General features: G+C 44.5%; 1 protein-coding gene across 1 annotated transcript in view; it reads right to left on the bottom strand.

The window, feature by feature from the left end:
- Nucleotides 1-18,006, bottom strand: part of GPAT9 (glycerol-3-phosphate acyltransferase 9) — a 94,950-nt gene that overhangs the window by 35,953 nt on the left and 40,991 nt on the right. The window contains exons 7-10 of the mRNA XM_087663066.1: nt 17,799-17,894; nt 17,613-17,709; nt 17,343-17,430; nt 17,150-17,246 (exon numbers count right to left, since the gene is read on the bottom strand). Of these exons, the coding sequence (XP_087519192.1) occupies nt 17,150-17,246; nt 17,343-17,430; nt 17,613-17,709; nt 17,799-17,894 (378 nt within the window). The remainder of the gene's footprint in view (nt 1-17,149; nt 17,247-17,342; nt 17,431-17,612; nt 17,710-17,798; nt 17,895-18,006) is intronic.

Raw genomic sequence — 18,006 nt, 5'->3', positions numbered from 1 at the left:
GAAGACATGGCAATTACACTCTTGTCCCAGTTGCCGCCACGATTCGGTACATTTTACTCTGCCCTTATTGCTTTGGAGCGAGAGTCTACTCTTCGGTGGGAAGAGTTGGTTCCTATGGTCTTGGACCAAGAGGAACAGCTAAAGGGACAGAATGCTTCCAAGACGGAGGCGTTGACAGGTCAAGCCTCTCAGAAGAAAGGGAAAGACCAAAAGAAGAAGAAGGGGGATAACAAGTCCAAGAAGGACAAGGAGAAGGACAAGGACAAAGACTCCACATGCCATATTTGTGGAAAGACTGGCCATTGGAAAAAGAATTGCCCTGACAAAGACTCGAAGGACACCAAGAAGAAGTAAACCAAGGATTCTGGAGCAGTGGCTGCACCCTCATCAGCTGCATTTCTACATCTAGTTGTCATTGAGGACGCTTCACCGAATGCTTCTGATGCTGCGATGGCGGCTTCCCAATCTCGAGAGTGGATTATTGATAGTGGTGCCTCACAGCACATGACTCCTTCATCAGATAGTGTTGCCCAGCTGCGACCTTCGCGTGGGCAGGTTCTCATTGGAGACAGCTCTTCCGTTTCTATTGCAGGTCGGGGTAAGATGCAGCTTATTCCGGATGGACGAGGTGGCACCCATACCTCAGAGGTTTTGCATGTACCAGGATTGGAGTACCATCTCCTTTCAGTTCATAAGATTTGCTCCCTTGGTCTTCTGGTGGAGTTTGACAGTTCTACAATGCGAGTCCTTGATCGTGAATCGAGGAAGGTTCTATCATCTGGATATGAGGAGAACGGCATTTACAAGCTGAAGTCTTCCACTGCCCTCTCTACTCTTCTTCTTACCTCACAGTCACAGTCTGAATTATGGCATGCTCGGTTTGGTCACCTGAACTATGACTATCTTCGGAAGGCGTCACGTGGACAGCTTGTTCGAGGGTTGCCGGATATAGTGGTGAGCCAGCAGCCATGTGTCTCCAGCATACGGGGAAAGCAGCATCGGGATGCCATTCCCCACACAGCTTCGCGGCGGTCTACTTCACCGATGGAGCTAGTATCTACGGATCTATGTGGCCCTATGAGGAATGAGTCCCTGCGTGGGAGCTCGTACTTCATGCTGATCGTGGATGACTACAGCAGGATGACATGGGCCTACTTTTTGGCACTAAAGTCAGAAGCTTTCTCGCACTTCAAGGATTAGCTTCTCTTTGAGGAGAACCGATCAGGCCGGAAGTTGAAGACCTTGCGATCCGACAAGGGAGGTGAATTTGTGTCTAATGAATTTGCTCGGTTTTGTGCAGATAGAGGAATTCACCAGGAGTTTGCCAATACCAATACTCCTCAAGAAAATGGTATTCTAGAACGGAAGAAGCGCAGTGTGATCGAGATGGCGCGCACCATGATGGAGCACCGACAGACCCCTCAGGTTCTGTGGGCCGAGGCTGTGGCTACTGCAGTCCACATCCTTAATCGATCCCCTACTTCGGCCGTGGAAGGGATGACTCCATTTGAGGCTTATTTTGGGACGAAGCCAGATGTTTCTTACTTTCGGGTCTTTGGGTGTGATACCTATGTTCACATTCCCAAGGCTCACCGTGACAAATTTGAAGCGGCTTCCCGAAAACAGGTATTTGTTGGCTACAGCTCCCAGTCCCAAGGCTACCGACTGTATGATCCCGTCAAGCGGGATGTATATACTAGCCGTGATGTGCGGTTTGTAGAGGTTCCGGCTTCTTCAACGGGTGAGGAGCATCCCGTTCTTGGAGATCCAGGGGAGAGTTTGGCTCCTTCTACAATTCCACTGGAGCCTGTGCCGTTTGATTATGATTCTGTTTCTGACACAGAGTCTACTGTTCCACCGGATCCTTCTGAGGAGTTACCACCGGTGGACATTCCAGAGTCTTCTACTGATGGAGAACGACGAGGGGAGGTTCGGCCTCCTCCTCGCTGGGCCCGTGACACACTCCGTGATTCAGGGATCGAGGGGGTTCATGAGGAGTGGGGACCGCAGGATGGTCCGCGGCGGTCACGGAGGCACCAGGCGCATTCTTCGGAGCTTGTGTGCTCCAATTATTGTTTGATGTCCCAAGTTATGCAGGATCGAGAGCCCACCTCCGTGAAGGAGGCTTTATAGTCCGCCCCATGGAAGAAAGCTATGGAAGCTGAGTTGGAGGCTATTGAGAGGAATGGCACTTGGTCACTTGTGCCACGCCCCCCGAAGAAGAAGGTGATTGGAGTCAAGTGGGTCTTCAAGACCAAATATCTCAGTGATGGTACTTTGGATAAGCACAAGGCTTGCCTTGTTGCTAAGGGTTTTGCCCAGCGCCCAGGGATTGACTGTCATGACACCTTTGCCCCTACAGCTCGTATGGCAACCATTAGAGCTGTTCTTGCTTTGGCTGGCCATAGGAGATGGCCTGTTTATCAGCTGGATGTGAAGTCGGCCTTCCTGAATGGTGATTTGAAGGAGGAGATCTACGTTGAGCAGCCTCCTGGCTTTGGTTCTTCAGATGGGAAAGTCTACAGGTTGAAGAAGGCCCTGTATGGTCTCAAGCAGGCCCCGCGAGCTTGGAACGAGAAGATTGATTCGTTCCTCCAGACTCAGTTGGGATATCGGCGGTCCAAGACCGATCCGCAGCTGTATGTTCACACTTCCGGGGAAGGTTGTGTGCTGTTTGTATTATATGTTGATGATTTGATTGTCACAGGTGATGATGCACAGCAAGTCCAGGAGACAAAGTCAGCTTTACATCGGACGTTCGAGATGACGGATTTGGGGCTACTCCATTTCTTTTTAGGACATGAGATTTTTCAGTCTCAGAGGGGGATCTTTCTCTCCCAACAGAGATATGTACAGGAGCTCTTGGTGTCTTTTGAGATGGAAGATTGTCGAGCCCTCTCTACTCCTATGGATCCGAACTGGAAGGCCACTTCCCACTCAGCTTCTCCTTTGGCGGATGCTTCCCGCTATCGACAGTTGATAGGGTCTTTGATTTGGCTTCTCAACACCAGGGTTGATCTATATTTTGCTGTTGGGCTCTTGGCAGGGTTCATGAGTGAACCTAAGACGGTGCATTGGCAGGCTGCTCAGAGGATACTTCGGTATCTGAGGGGGACGTCTGATTTGGAGATTCATTACCCCGCAGGGACAGATGGGTCAGATCTTGTACTTGCAGGTTGGAGCGACTCGGATTGGGCCGGTGACGTGGACCACAGGCGGTCTACAACAGGTTACTGCTTTACTTTGGGTGCAGGTGTTATTTCATGGAGTAGCAAGAAGCAGCCCACGGTAGCCCTTTCGTCTACTGAGGCGGAATATCGGGCCGCATCTTCCACCACATGCGAGGTTTTGTGGCTTCGGAGATTGTTCGAGGAGCTTGGGTGCCCCCAGACTCGTCCTACATTGCTGCGATGTGACAATGAGAGTTGCATTGCCTTGGCAAGGAACCCTGTTTTTCATGCCCGGACGAAGCACATTGAGATCCAGTACCACTTCATCCGAGAAAAGCTTCTGGATGAGACCATCACTGTGGAGTATTGCAAGACGGAGGACAATCTTGCGGATTTGTTTACGAAGGCGCTTCCTCAGGCTCTACTTCGGCAACATTCCAGATCCCTCAGGCTTCTGCCCTGCCCAGGCTCTGAGAGGGGGTGTTAGAGAGGATCACAGCCAGGCAGGTGCAGTCCAGTCGGACTGCTGCAGTCGGACCTGCAGCAGTCGGACTGCCACATGGCAGTCCGACTGCCTGCAGCCATTTTATTCCAGGCTGCGCCCTATTTTGGCGCCCTATTCTAGGTGATTTTTCGCCTGTTTATTGCTGACGTTTTCAGCAGTCTGGCCACTATTCTCTGTCGCAGATTACAGACTGGTGCTGTGCAGATTTCTGTCTCTGTTCACAGATTTCAGACAGCAGACAGTACAGACTGCAGCAGACTTCGAGGTGGACAGCAGGTCGCATCGTCGAGGTGGAGACACGCAGTCCAGCGCACTGCGCCCGTGTATATCTTTGTATTCAGCATTCTTTATACAGCAGATCTTCATTGTACACTGTCTCTTTCTCTCCCTTTTCTCTCTGTGTTCTCTCTCTCTCAGTCCTACGCTTCTGCACCGCTGCACTCTGACAGCATGGCTGCCCCATCTCACCACCCTTTCACACTCCCTCTCTGGCACTGGAGAGTCGAGAGGGATGACCTCATCACCACCACTAGAAAGCAGCTAAGGAAGGGGCCATCAAGCCCTTCCCACGATTTGAAGAAGAGGATCCCTTCTGCGCCTTGGCCAAAGGATCTGAGTCAGAATCTAAGACAGATAATGACTCGTTGGAGGAGGAGTCCGCATCTCGCTCCGTCTTCTGCTCCTTTTTCTTCCTGGAAGCCGCTAACTCTTTGCAGTCCTTCCACAAATGGCCCTTCTTGCCACAGTGATAACACTAGGCCTTTGACTTCTTCATCTTCGAAGACCCTCTCTGAAGCTACAAGAGCCTCACCTGAACCTCCATAATGTGATGAAAGCCACCCCTATAGTCGCAAAGTCGCCTCATGCTCAAGCAACATCGAGGACATATGAAGAAAACTAACAAGAGTCGTAGATGTTTGCGCCCGTAAAGCATTCGCCACTCCATCAAACTCCTGAGAAAGCTTGTAGTGTACCGTACCAACAAGATGTGCCTCTGATAGGGCAGACTGCATAGTCCAAAGCTGGTCCTAGATCCGGGTAACTCGAAGGAGGAATGATTGGATCGTTTTGCTGGAGTTGGCCATATAGAGTAACAGCCCTCAAGGTGGAAGGAGCCTCATACATCAACTGCAACTTCAACCATACGTCTGAAGCTATCCTACAGGAGGTGACTACCGATAGGACTTCTTTGGAAATACACCGAAGTAAGACCGAATAAGCACAGGCATCATCCAAATCCGATGTAAGCACTGCTTCCTCATGGTTGTCTTCATCAAAATCAGCTGGAACAGGAGAAGGCTGTTGAGGACGTGCAATAGCTCCACAAACCACATACAAAACAGCTTTTGGATGAACCAAGCCTTCATCATCGCACTCCACGTGTGATAACCAGGTCCATGGAGCTTGTCATCAATGGATGTACATGGAGAATCCATCTGTATAGGATTTAGAAGAGAAGTAGAGAAAAGAAGGTATGTGGAGAGGGAACACAGCCAAAACACGAGTACAGACTGCAAAAAACAAGAGTTCACATACAATATAACCCAAAATCTGACCAAATGAAGAGTTGCTGCAAAAAATCAAAAAATTAGTCAAAAACTACCAAAAACAGCAAAAACCGCCTGAAGGTACAATCGCCCCGCCAAGAAGGAGTCAAAAACACCAAAGGTTGAGTACTACCACAAATAGGCTGAAAAACTGTCGCAGCAGTCTGAAAACCGAAAACGCAGGCAGCAGAGGGGCTGTAGGCAGCAAGCGATGGCAAATCTGCAAAAAACGCAGGTAAAACAGGTCGCCTGGTTGGAGCAGCAGTCACCTGATTAGCAAGGGTGAAAACAGTCCTGAAATCAGCAAGAAAACACAATAGGAGCACAAATCCTAAAATTCGATACCATGTCAGAAGTGGAGTAGCAATGGAAGCGTAAACATATGCTATAATAAATTGTTGAAACACAAGACAAAAGAGAAAAGAAAAGAAAGAACACAATACAGATGAGAACTCAAATGTATGCTCGGGAAATGGAATCCATGTATCAGACACGAGACTGTCGCTTACAACAATGAGTCACTGGCTGTGTAGGCACCGGCACCGGCTCCTCTCTCCATGGAACCTCCAAGTTGTGAACTAAACTAACTGAGGAGGAGGAGCCCAAAATATATATAGGTATGAATAATGCAATAAAATATGTCAAGTTGGCCAGCATTTAATGCTGGCCGATTGGCAACAATAAATGCCCCAAAGCATAAAATGCTACACAATAAAAATGCCTAAAATATCTACATAATGTGCCCAGCCATAAAACATGCTCAGACTCACATCTGAGCTAGCATACTCTGCTAACAGTTCCAAGATCTGGGCTGAGCTCATCCTCTCCCTTTTCTTCTTCTTTTACCTCCAACTCTTTCTTCTCTTCTTTTTTTCCAAACTCCTCTTCTAATGTTAAAGTGTTGGCTCTATATAGTGGATGCATGCCCAAGGTGCTTTCACCATTCCATTCTCATCTTCTACGTCTAGCTCCTCATCTACTTTCTCATCATATTCATTGAAGGCATCCCATGCCTCAAAGGAGGGCGCCAACTTGGCCTCACCCTCAATCTCAATGGGTGGAGCATGGTTGTCAGGTACGAAAGGTAAGATACGGTATGGTACCATAAAATATCGTACTAAATGGTACCTTATGATTTTCTAAGGTACGGTACGATACTAGTACAAAAAAAAATTAGCTTAATTTTTTAAAAACTATAAATAATAATACACATGTTTAAAGTGAAAATAGGCTATAGCAATGCCATTACAAAATAAGATCAATGATCATACATGATACAACTATCATAGAAATCAGGAGTTGAACGAGTCATGATGGGCTCAAGACTCAGCAATGGAATCTGCCAATTTGGATACAAATATCAATTATACATAATACGTCATAATCATCATCACCATCATCTCAACGCTCATCAAGAGAGTCTGAAGATGACACCTTGGCATCAGATAATGAGATACTCTCATACTCATCCTCACTAATGAGGTTACCATCATCATCAAATGATAGCTCCCTAGGCAATGGCTGTGCAACTGTAGGCAAGGGGGGGGATGTCATTATCAAGCACGAGATGAGAGCTACTAGAGCCCCACCTCACATATGTCTGCAAACCACTCGAACCACCCCTCGTTGATCTCGGAGGGCACAAAATGTCCATGCCCCTGCTAGCAACTCTTGCAAATTGAACTCCTCGAACTAGTTGAACTCCTCGTCCACGAGCACATTGACTGTGAGTGTCACGAGTATCTACTACTATGAGCTCTCTATAGAGCTCAGCAAAGATCCGCTCCTCCTCATCACCTCCTAGTGTACACTTGGAAGAGTGTCGCCCATCAACTTGAATGTATCAATATTCACCTATACAATACATGTAAGATTATAAATACTAAATTGTTAAGTATAAAATTAAAAATAACAAATTTAAACTTGACTTAACCAAAACGATAAGTGTTTATCTGCTTTGGACTACCCATGGTCATCATGGCCTTCATCATGCGCAAGTTAGTGCCGCAATAGACTAGCCGCTCTAATTATCGTGTGCTAAGCCGATTAAGAATCTTCATGGGAATGAGAATAGGCACTCCAATTTCTCTCACATGCACCCGAAGAGCAATCCTGAGCAAAAATTCTCATACCCAAGGGCTGAAGAGTCTACAATGCATATCCAAAATTCTACCACCAAAAGAGAGGCTTCACAAGTGACTCTCTTCTCCAACAAGTCGGACAAGCAAAAGCCACCTGCCCTCTCTGATCCGCATAGCATCCAAGCTCCTCTAAAACTGTGTTGTAGTCATCCACGTGGACCACACGAGTTAGATATGCAAGCTAGTCAGAACGCAACTCTTTATCATCCATGACTGCTGGAGACTTGCAGACCGGATATAATAGTGCTACAAATCCATGGATGGGCTTATACCATGCCTATCTCTTCTAAGCTAAGTCAATGATGTGTACACATTGTGACTCTATGATCACTATTCAAGCCCTTGTCTCCACCAATGCTGCTCTAAAGAAGTAAACGAGAAGGCCCATGGTGGACCCCTCGCAATCACTCACACGTAACACCCTATAAAAGGAACTCACAGCAATCACAATCCCACAAACTCTTTGCCAGATGTGCTCATTGAGGCCACTACATGGCTTTTGCCTCCTCTGTCTCATACTCATCCCACTCATTCCATAGAGTAGACACCACCGTTTGCATAGGGCGGACCGCACCTCATAAAGGCGCTCCAACAACAACCACATATAAGCAAAGCAAGAAGAAGGCTTTTTCAACTCAAGCGTAATATGCTTGCGATACATCATAAGCACCTTCACCTTCACCGTGAAGAAGGTGACAACTGATGTAGCCTTATGCACCACCCTCTTCACCCATTTGAGCTTCTCGATGTCCTCCGTGAGCAAGTCCAAACAATGACTTGCACATGGAGTCCACACTATTGAAGGAAACTCGGCCGCAAGCAAACTGCCCATTCCTCAACAATTGGATGCATTGTCGGTAACAACTTGCACCACATTTGATGGGCCCACCTACAACGACATCATACATAGCACAAATTCAAAATTATGATAAAATTATAATAATAAAAGCAACAACTTTAAAAAGACAATGTATACCTCAATGAAAGCTTGTTGAATATGGCAATAAACAAATGTACCGATCGCTTTGCTTCACCTCTTGCCGGTATCTACGGCTTGAAAAAAATATATGCCGAGTGGAAATGAAACGACTATGTTGATGATGCCTTGTTTACTATGGTCTCTCCATCCGTCGGTGAAAATAGAGCAATTGTATTTTGTCCATGCATCCCAAATAGGATCAAGGGCTCTATCAATCCTCTCCTTCTCTTCATCAATCTTCTTCATCCTCGTGTCATCGTATGTAACACTGCTCCATCCTTCACACGAGCCCATATTGGCGATGGTTCTCAACATCTTTCTCCATTGCTCATGCTTTAGGACATTAAATGTAAGATTGCACTCGATCACCATACATGCAATTTCAATGTCTGCCTGTCATTGCCTTTCTCTAAGAAAGGCAACCAAACCAAGCATATGACCGAGAGCTTGATAGAGAGAGGATTGCCTCTCTAGTGCCACATGAGCCTCCAATTTTTACCCTTTGCCAATGCCGGAGCTGGAAGCAAATGTGGAGTCGGCACCATCAATAGTGGAGACCTCACCCGCATCAATTGAAGATATGCCTACATTTGAGGCTTCCTCACAAGTAGACATAGGTATGGGTGCCATCGTCAATGGGCCACTTTCTCCTCCTCTAGTGGATCCCCCTTTCATCTTGGCAAGAATCTTATCCACAATGTGTTGAGGGATCGCCTTGCATACGGCAACTTGCTCCCGCGTCTTGGAAAGATGAAGAAGAAGCCACGTTGCACCACTTATGTAGCGCTTCCTGCAATATTTACATGTCCAATGGTGGGAGTTGGACTTCTTTGTGTCCTTCTCCACATGGATGGCATGCATGCAAGTTGAAGGCCTCATGCTTCTCATGTGTCATGATGCCAAGACGTCGAGGCAAGGCCCGATGGAGAGGAGAGAGCCGAGATTTCTCTCCGATCACGATGATGCTTAAAGGAGGGGATGGGAGAAAAAGGAGAGAGTGAGTGCTTTAGAGGCTTGAAGAGGGATGGGGTGGAGAGATGATGCTTAAAGAGGGAGGGGATGGGGGGAACTTGGAATAATAATCAAGAGAGAGGGGATAGGAGGAAGAGGAGAGGAAAAGAGGAGATGATGCTTGAAGAGGGAGGGGATGGGAGGTTGATGCTTGGAGACAAGAGAAAGGGAATGAGCCTTGAGGAGAGAGTGAGACTTGAGAGTGTGTGCAAATGAGCCCCAAGTCCAACACCCATCCTTTTTTTGCCAAACATTGCACCGCAAAAATGTGCCGAAACTATTCTAAATAGCATGTTTTTGTCTGCAAGATGGGTGGCCAAAATGTGCCCAAAATCACATACGAGTACGTACAGTATGATCTGTATGGTACGGATCCATCCGTATGACGTAGGGAGGCAACCATGGGGTAGAGGTGTTCCAAGACCAAGATTGAGCTCATCCTCTCCTTCTCAAACTTTGTTTCTTCTAAGATTGGTTCTTCTTCTAACTGGGCTGCAACCTCTAGATACAAGGGCTCATACTTCTAACATGTCCATCTATCTTTATCTTCATTTTTGTATCCTAACTCTATCATAATATTTTCAACCTTTAAAATCACGTCCATTCTCCATCCTTGTCCCTTCACATATTACTCTTATCTTTTCTTCTTCTTCTTGATCTCCTTTGGGTTGGCACTCTTCGAAATAAGGGTAGTGGGTGTAGAGATAAATCACCTTCTGGGTGGTAGTCAATGGGAAAAATCTTCATGGTAATAGTATCCATCTTGTTTAGGAGGGTATTCGTTGTAGAGGTATTGATCTTTGGGGTAGCCTTCTTGGTACTAATCTTCAGGATAGTAGTTAGGGTAGTGGCAATCAGCTCCTTCTTGTAGGGGACGAGTTGTTCCGAGATCGGGACTGAGTCCATCCTCTCCCTTATCTTCTTCTTCAGCTTCATTTGACCAGAACTCTCCTTCTTTCATCTATTTCTTCTTTCTTGGCTCTTCTGTTCTTGGGTTGGCTTCACTCCATTCTTCAACTCTTGAACTCTTTTGGCTCTCATCTGCTTCAAGTATGGTTCGGCCCACTCCTTTGCTTCTTCAGATCTAGAGGCAATCTCCCAGTCCCACCTCAACATGATTTCTCCTTATAGCTCCGTGTCAAGGTCTCTGGCCATCTTCACTTGCACAACCTAGCTTGCTCTCTCACCATAAGCAGTTGGCAATCAACCTTCTTTGGGTCTTCTTCTAGCTCTTTAGCCTTCTCTTCCAAGTCGCGCAACACATATGTTCCTTTGTGGGTCTTTTCCAATGCTTTGATGGTCTTCTTGGCCTGCTCAATCAATTTGAGCCACAACTCATTCTTCTTGTATGTGATTTTGAGCCAGTGATATAGATCATCCTCCTCTTTAAAGAAAGTGTCCTTTCATAGCTTCAGCTCTCTCCAAGTCATTTTTGAATGGTTGCCGCACATCTCTATCATGCCATGGGTCCCTCTCAACTTTGTAGGCACAACAGGCTCTCTTTAAATTTTCAACAAATATCACACCCAGGGAGCATCGCGATGTGGGGCATCGCGCCGTGTCGCGTCGCGTTGCGTCATGTCGTATCGGAGTGATCATGTTGTATTGCATGACGTGTTATGGTAGGATCTCCTCCATATCCATGAGTTCGCTCCCTTCTCGAGCTCGAATGCTCGGCACTAGAGTTGCTCTAATACTAAGTGTAACGGACCTTCACGAAACTTCGAGTTGTAACCTGTCATAAGGCACAGAAATGGCATAGCGGAAAAACGTAGAAGATAAATCAATAAGGAATTCTTTGTATTCATGATATAGAAAGATACAACATAGAGGCACATCTCAAGACTACACCCTCGTGATGCAGCACATGCGAGAGTTCACCACTAAGCCTAGGGAATCACATGTAGAAGCACAACCCAAGCAAGGCTTGAGTGACTACCACTCCCTATATAGGAGTTTCTGGTAGCAACACCATGGTATACTTACAAAGCCCTTGCAATGTCATCTCGACAGAAAATTGAAAAATTAAGATAGATAGAGATACTTGGTGCAATTGAGTGGTCAAATAGCTCAAACAAAAAGCAAGAATTCAACAATGCAAAAAGTCACAATTCAATCGCACACAAACCCAAGAACACAAAACACCACCGAGACTAGGATCAACAATGCATAGAATTGAGTGTTAGCATTGAATCAAATATGGAAGACCCTGATAGAGAATTAGGAGCAGCAAATATCATCATATACAGCCAAAATGTCAGGCAAAACAACATTCATCAGCATGCAACCCATAAATCTTCAGGGTATTAAGCCAAAGCATCACTCAAATAGTCGAAACATCAGCCAAAACATCAGGGGTTCGACATGAGCAGGCAGAACATCAGTATGAGAGTCAAGGTGCAAAAGGTCAACTGGGGTAGGTGGATAGACAAGTGGATAGGGCCCTCAGCAGCCCAATGTGAGACGATGCTAGGAAGGTGAAAACACAATGATCAACAGCTCCAAAGCCATGCAAACACAAGCAGTAGCCCCATCAATCAATAAACGTAGGAGTTCACCCAATCACCCCAAATGCAGCAAACGAGGGGACCAAGATCTAGCTAGCTAGACGTCTATTACCATGCGAGAGTGCACAAAAAAAGCGGAAGCAATAACACAAGGCACAAACACAAAAAAGTCAACACTGAGCAAGAAAGAAAAATGAACACAGGGAGAAGTCATAATGGGCAATGGAATCCATAATGAAAGCACAAGAATGCATATAATACCAACAAGGTAACCTGTGTTATGATGACCAACTCCAGTCTCCCTCTCTCCAAGGATGATAGGCGATGCAGCAATGAAAATCAGGAGTGGGAGCCTTTAAATAGACAACAGTGAGAGAGACCTGAGAGGATCAAGTCAGCCAATGTCCAATGTAAAAAAATGGTATGGCAAACACAAAAAACACAGAGTGTAAGACAACACACAGCACAATCTGTAGAATGGTGAATGCGAATGAATATAATCAATATGACAATGATACAACCAGAGGGCATCAAACCTATGTGTCTTTAGGAACAGCGCGGAGGTGGCTTAAGGAATGGGTGTTGGGGCATGCCATACTCAAATGGATTCCAAAACACAGCAGCAGTAGTCTGAAAGTGTCCAATGATCACTGACAGAGATGGCAGCAGCATAGGGAGCTATCTGCATGAAAATCTAGAAACTGATCCGATGACATAAGCAACTCAGAAGACCACCAGCAGCCAGGCGACCAGCAGGATGGCCTCTCTTGAATGAAAACGCAGGTGCAGCAGCCTGCTAATGTCCACCAGTAGCAAAAAGTGGGTCCTGGGATGAAGGCCACTACTGTAGAAGACCTCTGATCAGCTAGGCGGCAGCATGGAGCAGCAAAGGCAGTTGTGTCTGGAGTGGAAAAAGGTTGCCAGGCTGAGGACAATGTACAGGCAGCCAAGTAGGCTCCATGAACTTACAATGTCCTCTACAAGGGGGTTCGGCAGCAGTTGGTGATGAGAGGGTTGAAGGTGTGGCCGGCCAGAATGAAGGGATTCAAGGATGCACAAACACAAGACTCCTATTTATACAGGATTGGGTGGCATTTGTCCTACTATCAAAAGTAAGCCATTTATTTTTAGTAATTTAGAATTAATTTCTTTTGGGGGCTATTTACAGGAAACTAAATTAGAGGTTAATGCACCATAGTTGTGACTTAGTGCAAACCCTAATATTAGTCCCTCAACATCCAAGCACCCAATAATCAGCAGGTGTGCCATAAATGCAGCTGCCTAAATGAGGCACCCAGCTGCCCACAATAGCCTATGAAATGCACAATAAATAAAGGGCGCATACCCATGATATGCATAAAACTGACATATTCAAACAATTTGCACATGAAATGAGAAATCAAGGTGAAGTGAAAATGAGCAACAAGGTGAAGAACTGACTCCCTTATGCAATAGTTCTTCCACAATTTCATGGATTTCCTTCACTATGAAAAGCCAGAAGGTCTTGTTATTCTGCGAGTACATTTATACTTGACTCTCCACCTTTTTCAAAGCAAGGATTCCTGTCATTCAATGTGCCCTAAAGTTCTCTCTCTCATGCTACCACCATGCTTTCCAAATAATCCCTTCATTACAAGTAGCTGTTATTGGATGCGCTACCACCATGTTTTCCAAATAATATCCCTTCATAACAGGTAGTTGTTATCGGATGCATTATGTGGAATGCTCATGCAAAACTTGGAGAGCCTATAAAAGACATTACCAAAATTTTCAGAGGCACTCTCTATAATCATACTGTAATATCTCCGCACAATAAAAGTTAGTTGGTTGGTTCGTAAGTTAGTTAGTCAATTAATAAGTTAGTAAGATTACTAACTAAAGACTAACAAAGGTAAAAACTAACTAACATTTATTATTGATAATTTTTATTTAATTTAAAATATTTTATTTAGAAAAATCAAGAGTCGTAAATTCGATATTTTTCTCGAATTGGCAAAGACCGTAGCTACCCTTCACGTAAATTACAACGTGAACGAGACTTATGAGTTATATTAATCACTAAGTTCATGTGTATAGTTTGGAAGGTCCAAAAACATTAGATTTTGGGCAAAGCTAGTATATTTTAGATATTTTAGATATTATCCTAAAAGAAAAAGATATGGAGATTTTTGAACTAGATGTCATTTAAAAAGAAAAGACAAGTGATATTTTAGTTAATTTGAAGATTTTATAAAAAGAAAAATAAAGAAAAGTGACTGGCGAAATCGCGCGCGCGCCGCGATCGCAGTTTACAGGCAGTAGACAGCACTTCGAACAGAGAAAAGAAGAAGGAGTAAACTGAGAGCTTTCTAACCAAGTGTCTTGGGGTTTTGCCCCCCTTTCGGAGCCAATGGAACCATCAGATTTATGATCTGAGCATCAGATCACTGATCTTTCCAAGATCCCCCTCCATAAAGAGCTCTACTTCTCAACCACAAGCCCTCTTCTCGAATTCACTATAAATATGAGGCATGGGAGAGGCATAAGAAGCATAAGGAGACACCGAGAGGCTGCGAGAGAGAGGTAGAGAGAAGGATACCCCTCCAAGAGATTGTGAGGAAGAGCTTGAAAGAGAGCTTGAGAGAGAGAGAGAGAGAGAATAGTCACCCCGAGAGGCTGCAAGGAAGAGAATTAGCTCAATTCCCTCTATCTCGATCCTCGACTTAACCATCTTCTCTTACAATCTTCCATCTTGAATCTATTCTACCTTCTTAATCTCGAGTCTATTTGCGGACGATGGCCTCCAAGCAAAGAATGTCGCGTGTCGATGACAATCGTGCAACCAACAACAAGGCTTCGGGCAAAGGCATCACCGTCAATCCAACTACGGTTCCCGTCGTAAGTAATGTATTTTCAAATTGATTGATGCTTGCTTTGATTCTCGTATGAGATACGTTAGGCCCCATACTATTGCACGAGTATAGGTAATGGGAAAGGATAAATTTCATCTCACCTATTCGGAAGATGGAGTTTGCGAAGTGCATATAACAAGGATAGATAATTGCATCCAGTTACACATGACGTATTTGCTAGTAGAGCAATTACAAGGAAGAATCAGTCAAGCGTTATGAATGGCATAGTCGTCAAAAGAACGACATTAAAAGATTGGGCATGCAAGTGTTAGATTAAAGTATAGTCAAGGGTTATAACTAGCATGATTGCTAAGAGAATATGACATTAAGAATCGTGAATAGAGAAGTACTAGTTTAAAGTTTAGATACTTCAAAAGTACTTAGCCTAACAGGCCAAATATTAAGAAAAACTAGATTCTAGGTCAATGCGAGGTCTATTGGAGTCTAATTACTTGAGATCATCTCACACTTATCTTATCAAGTATTTATATATTATGCCTATAACATGTTTGATATATGAGGATAAATTTCTATTTGCCTCATGACTTGACTGAGAGCTAATACAAGAAATTGATTATAAGGGTTAAAACTAGGATGTCTTGAGATCCGTTGGATAAGGATGACTTTTGCCAATCCAAATTCAGGGTTGGGTTACCAATTAAGGTAAGTGACCTATAGAACTTACATCATGAATAGTGTTTGAACCCTTAATATATGCCCTAGCCGAAGGAAGGAAGTATTAAGAACATGTTTGCATGGTATTGCTCTTAGATCCCAAGGGAGAGAGCAAATATAGGATGGAAATGTTATATCGTCTATTCTTGCATTGTTTGAAAAGAATGCAATTGGTTTTGTTGATTGATCGAACAACATCCTAAATGTTTTTACATTCAATTGGTTGTTAGTTATTGTTTGGATGATAATTTCAAGTGCTTGTGATTTATGGTAAATGCATGGCAAGGGTCTGTGATGACAAGTCGCCATGGATTAGAGGAATGTTTTCTTGGAAAATGATATTAGGCTGATTGCCTTGTTTATGCTTGATTCTTAAAGGATTTAATTAAGGAATGATATATTGTACGGGTGGATCACCTCCATGGTCGCACCGCGTAGTAACCCGAGAGGGCACTGCTCGATTCATGGGCCGAAGGTCGAGTGGTGAAAAGGCCAACCACGGGAATGATGTTTCGCTCCTAGATAGCTTGTGGGTCAGTTGGAGCTCTGGACACCCCTTGCTAGGTCAAGAATGGAGTTGAAGACCTCCGTGGCCCCCAACATCTGGGCATGTTGGGAGATCCTATTCTAGATAAAGGATTGAGTTTTGGTGCCATGTGAATTGGACCAGTTACTTCTGCAGGGCAGAAGGGATACTTCTGTTGGACAGAAGCGAAACATAATTTCTCCTGTATGGGCGGGAGACAAAGATTAACTTGAAGATAAGTTAAGGAACTTGTTTGATCTTGTTTGTCAATAGATTGCTTTGCTCTGTTTTCGTGTCTGTGCTATAATTTACGCGAACGAACCTTGATTCCCTAAAAGGCTTAATTAATGAAGCTGATTTTAAGTGTCACACATAAATGTGGTAGGACCTAATTAGAAAACTAAAGCTATTAAGGGAAGTGGGTGGACGGAATCCCCGACGGGTCCGTCCTATGGCAGGGTGGTCCCAGAGAACTGGGAGGCTTCTCACAAGTTTTTATCGTCATTCGACCTTTAGGTATCGATAGGTTAGAACCCGATTCATGCCGTTTTAGGGGACCAGAATGGGACTATGTCCTATGGGCAGAGAGGTTGAGCAACGCATCCCTCTCGTTTCCCATTCTCTTTGAACCAAGTGCGGCATAGATCTGCTTCGGGTTGGGTATCTCTGCGTAAAGTAGGATGTCCAAAACCCGATGCTAGAATGCTAATAGGAGACCTTGACAACTAGGAACCCGAATTTCAGGTCGATCCTAGTGGGTTCGGTCGTGAACGTTTCGTTGCGAGGCGGATTCGGGAAACCCTAGGCGACAAAACTCGGAACATTCCTTGGGAGTGCCGGGCAGCGATGCTTAGATTTGTTTCTCGATAGACCGCTAAAAGAGTGCCTGGAACACCGATGGGCGGGCACCTCACACATACCCACATGGACGTGATTGAAAAGACTAAAGTGATTTAGCCTGTTTCTAGATAACATCATAACAAAGTTTCAATGTTCAAACCTCAAGTCATGGGACAGGTGTGTATATTATTGACCTCAACCTAACTAAAATCTATGCCATCTCCTCACTTGAGTCGTTTAGTGCAAAGCATACTCACCATTTAGCTAGACTGCAGATTCTTATACCTCCTAAGAAAATTTTATCTTAGCTAGGAACTATGAATGTGCAGAAGGAAATCCTACAAAATTCAAGTTTACCTTTTTAAACATCACAGTGTACTCATTGTTTACACAGGTGCCTTCTGGGAATATAAGTAATGGGTTGTTCTCAGGGTCTTCAATATGCTGCTTGATCCTGCACAGAAACAGACATGAATCAACACTACAGTCCCTCATGTTTACAATATAAATACCTGGAAGTTTTTTGAAACCACCAGCATGCCTCACATACTTTTTTGCAACTATTTCCCTGTCCTTTGACTCTGTGCGGTTAAACCAAATGCATCCAAGGCTCTCTAAAATAGTCGTTTGCAATAATCCTGCAGGTGCACAATCTAGTCAAGCCAGACCAGAAATTGAAGAGGAACCAATCTGTAGATTAATAGCATAAAGACATTCAAAGGTAACACCACTCCATCACTCATCCTCAAGAAAACTAGTACAAAAGAAAGGTTGAGCATAATATAAATCATTTACAACCTAAAGGCATCAGATAGCTCACCAACCCACCCAGGATGTTTTTGCATAATGACAGCAAAAGCAGTGATTTGCTCAAGGATAATGAAATCAATCATTGAAGTGTGATTAGCCACAAAGACCTGTAAGAAACAACAGAAGCATTCATGTTCTTGATTAAGACAAACATGCGAAAAGGTTTATGTATTGTGTTGATCGATAGATTATCTACTTGCTTTGGCCTCCTGCTTGGACGAGGTCCATGATACTTAACAACCCCTGTCCAAGAAGCTACGAAAACGCTGCATATGAACTCCACAAGGCCTCTCTGTTGACATCAATCATGAAAACACATTGCCAAAAAAGTTAGTGTCACAACTTGTTTGCATTCTGCACATCCTGTACAAAATTCTTGTTCTTTTAATTATGACTGTCTTAAC

Source organism: Lygodium microphyllum, chromosome 22, assembly GCF_053477565.2.
Source record: "Lygodium microphyllum isolate KBCC chromosome 22, Lygodium_microphyllum_v1.1.10, whole genome shotgun sequence".
Classification (NCBI taxonomy): domain Eukaryota; kingdom Viridiplantae; phylum Streptophyta; class Polypodiopsida; order Schizaeales; family Lygodiaceae; genus Lygodium; species Lygodium microphyllum.
Note: the sequence above shows the minus strand (reverse complement) of the source record. Positions and strands in the feature narration are given on the sequence as shown.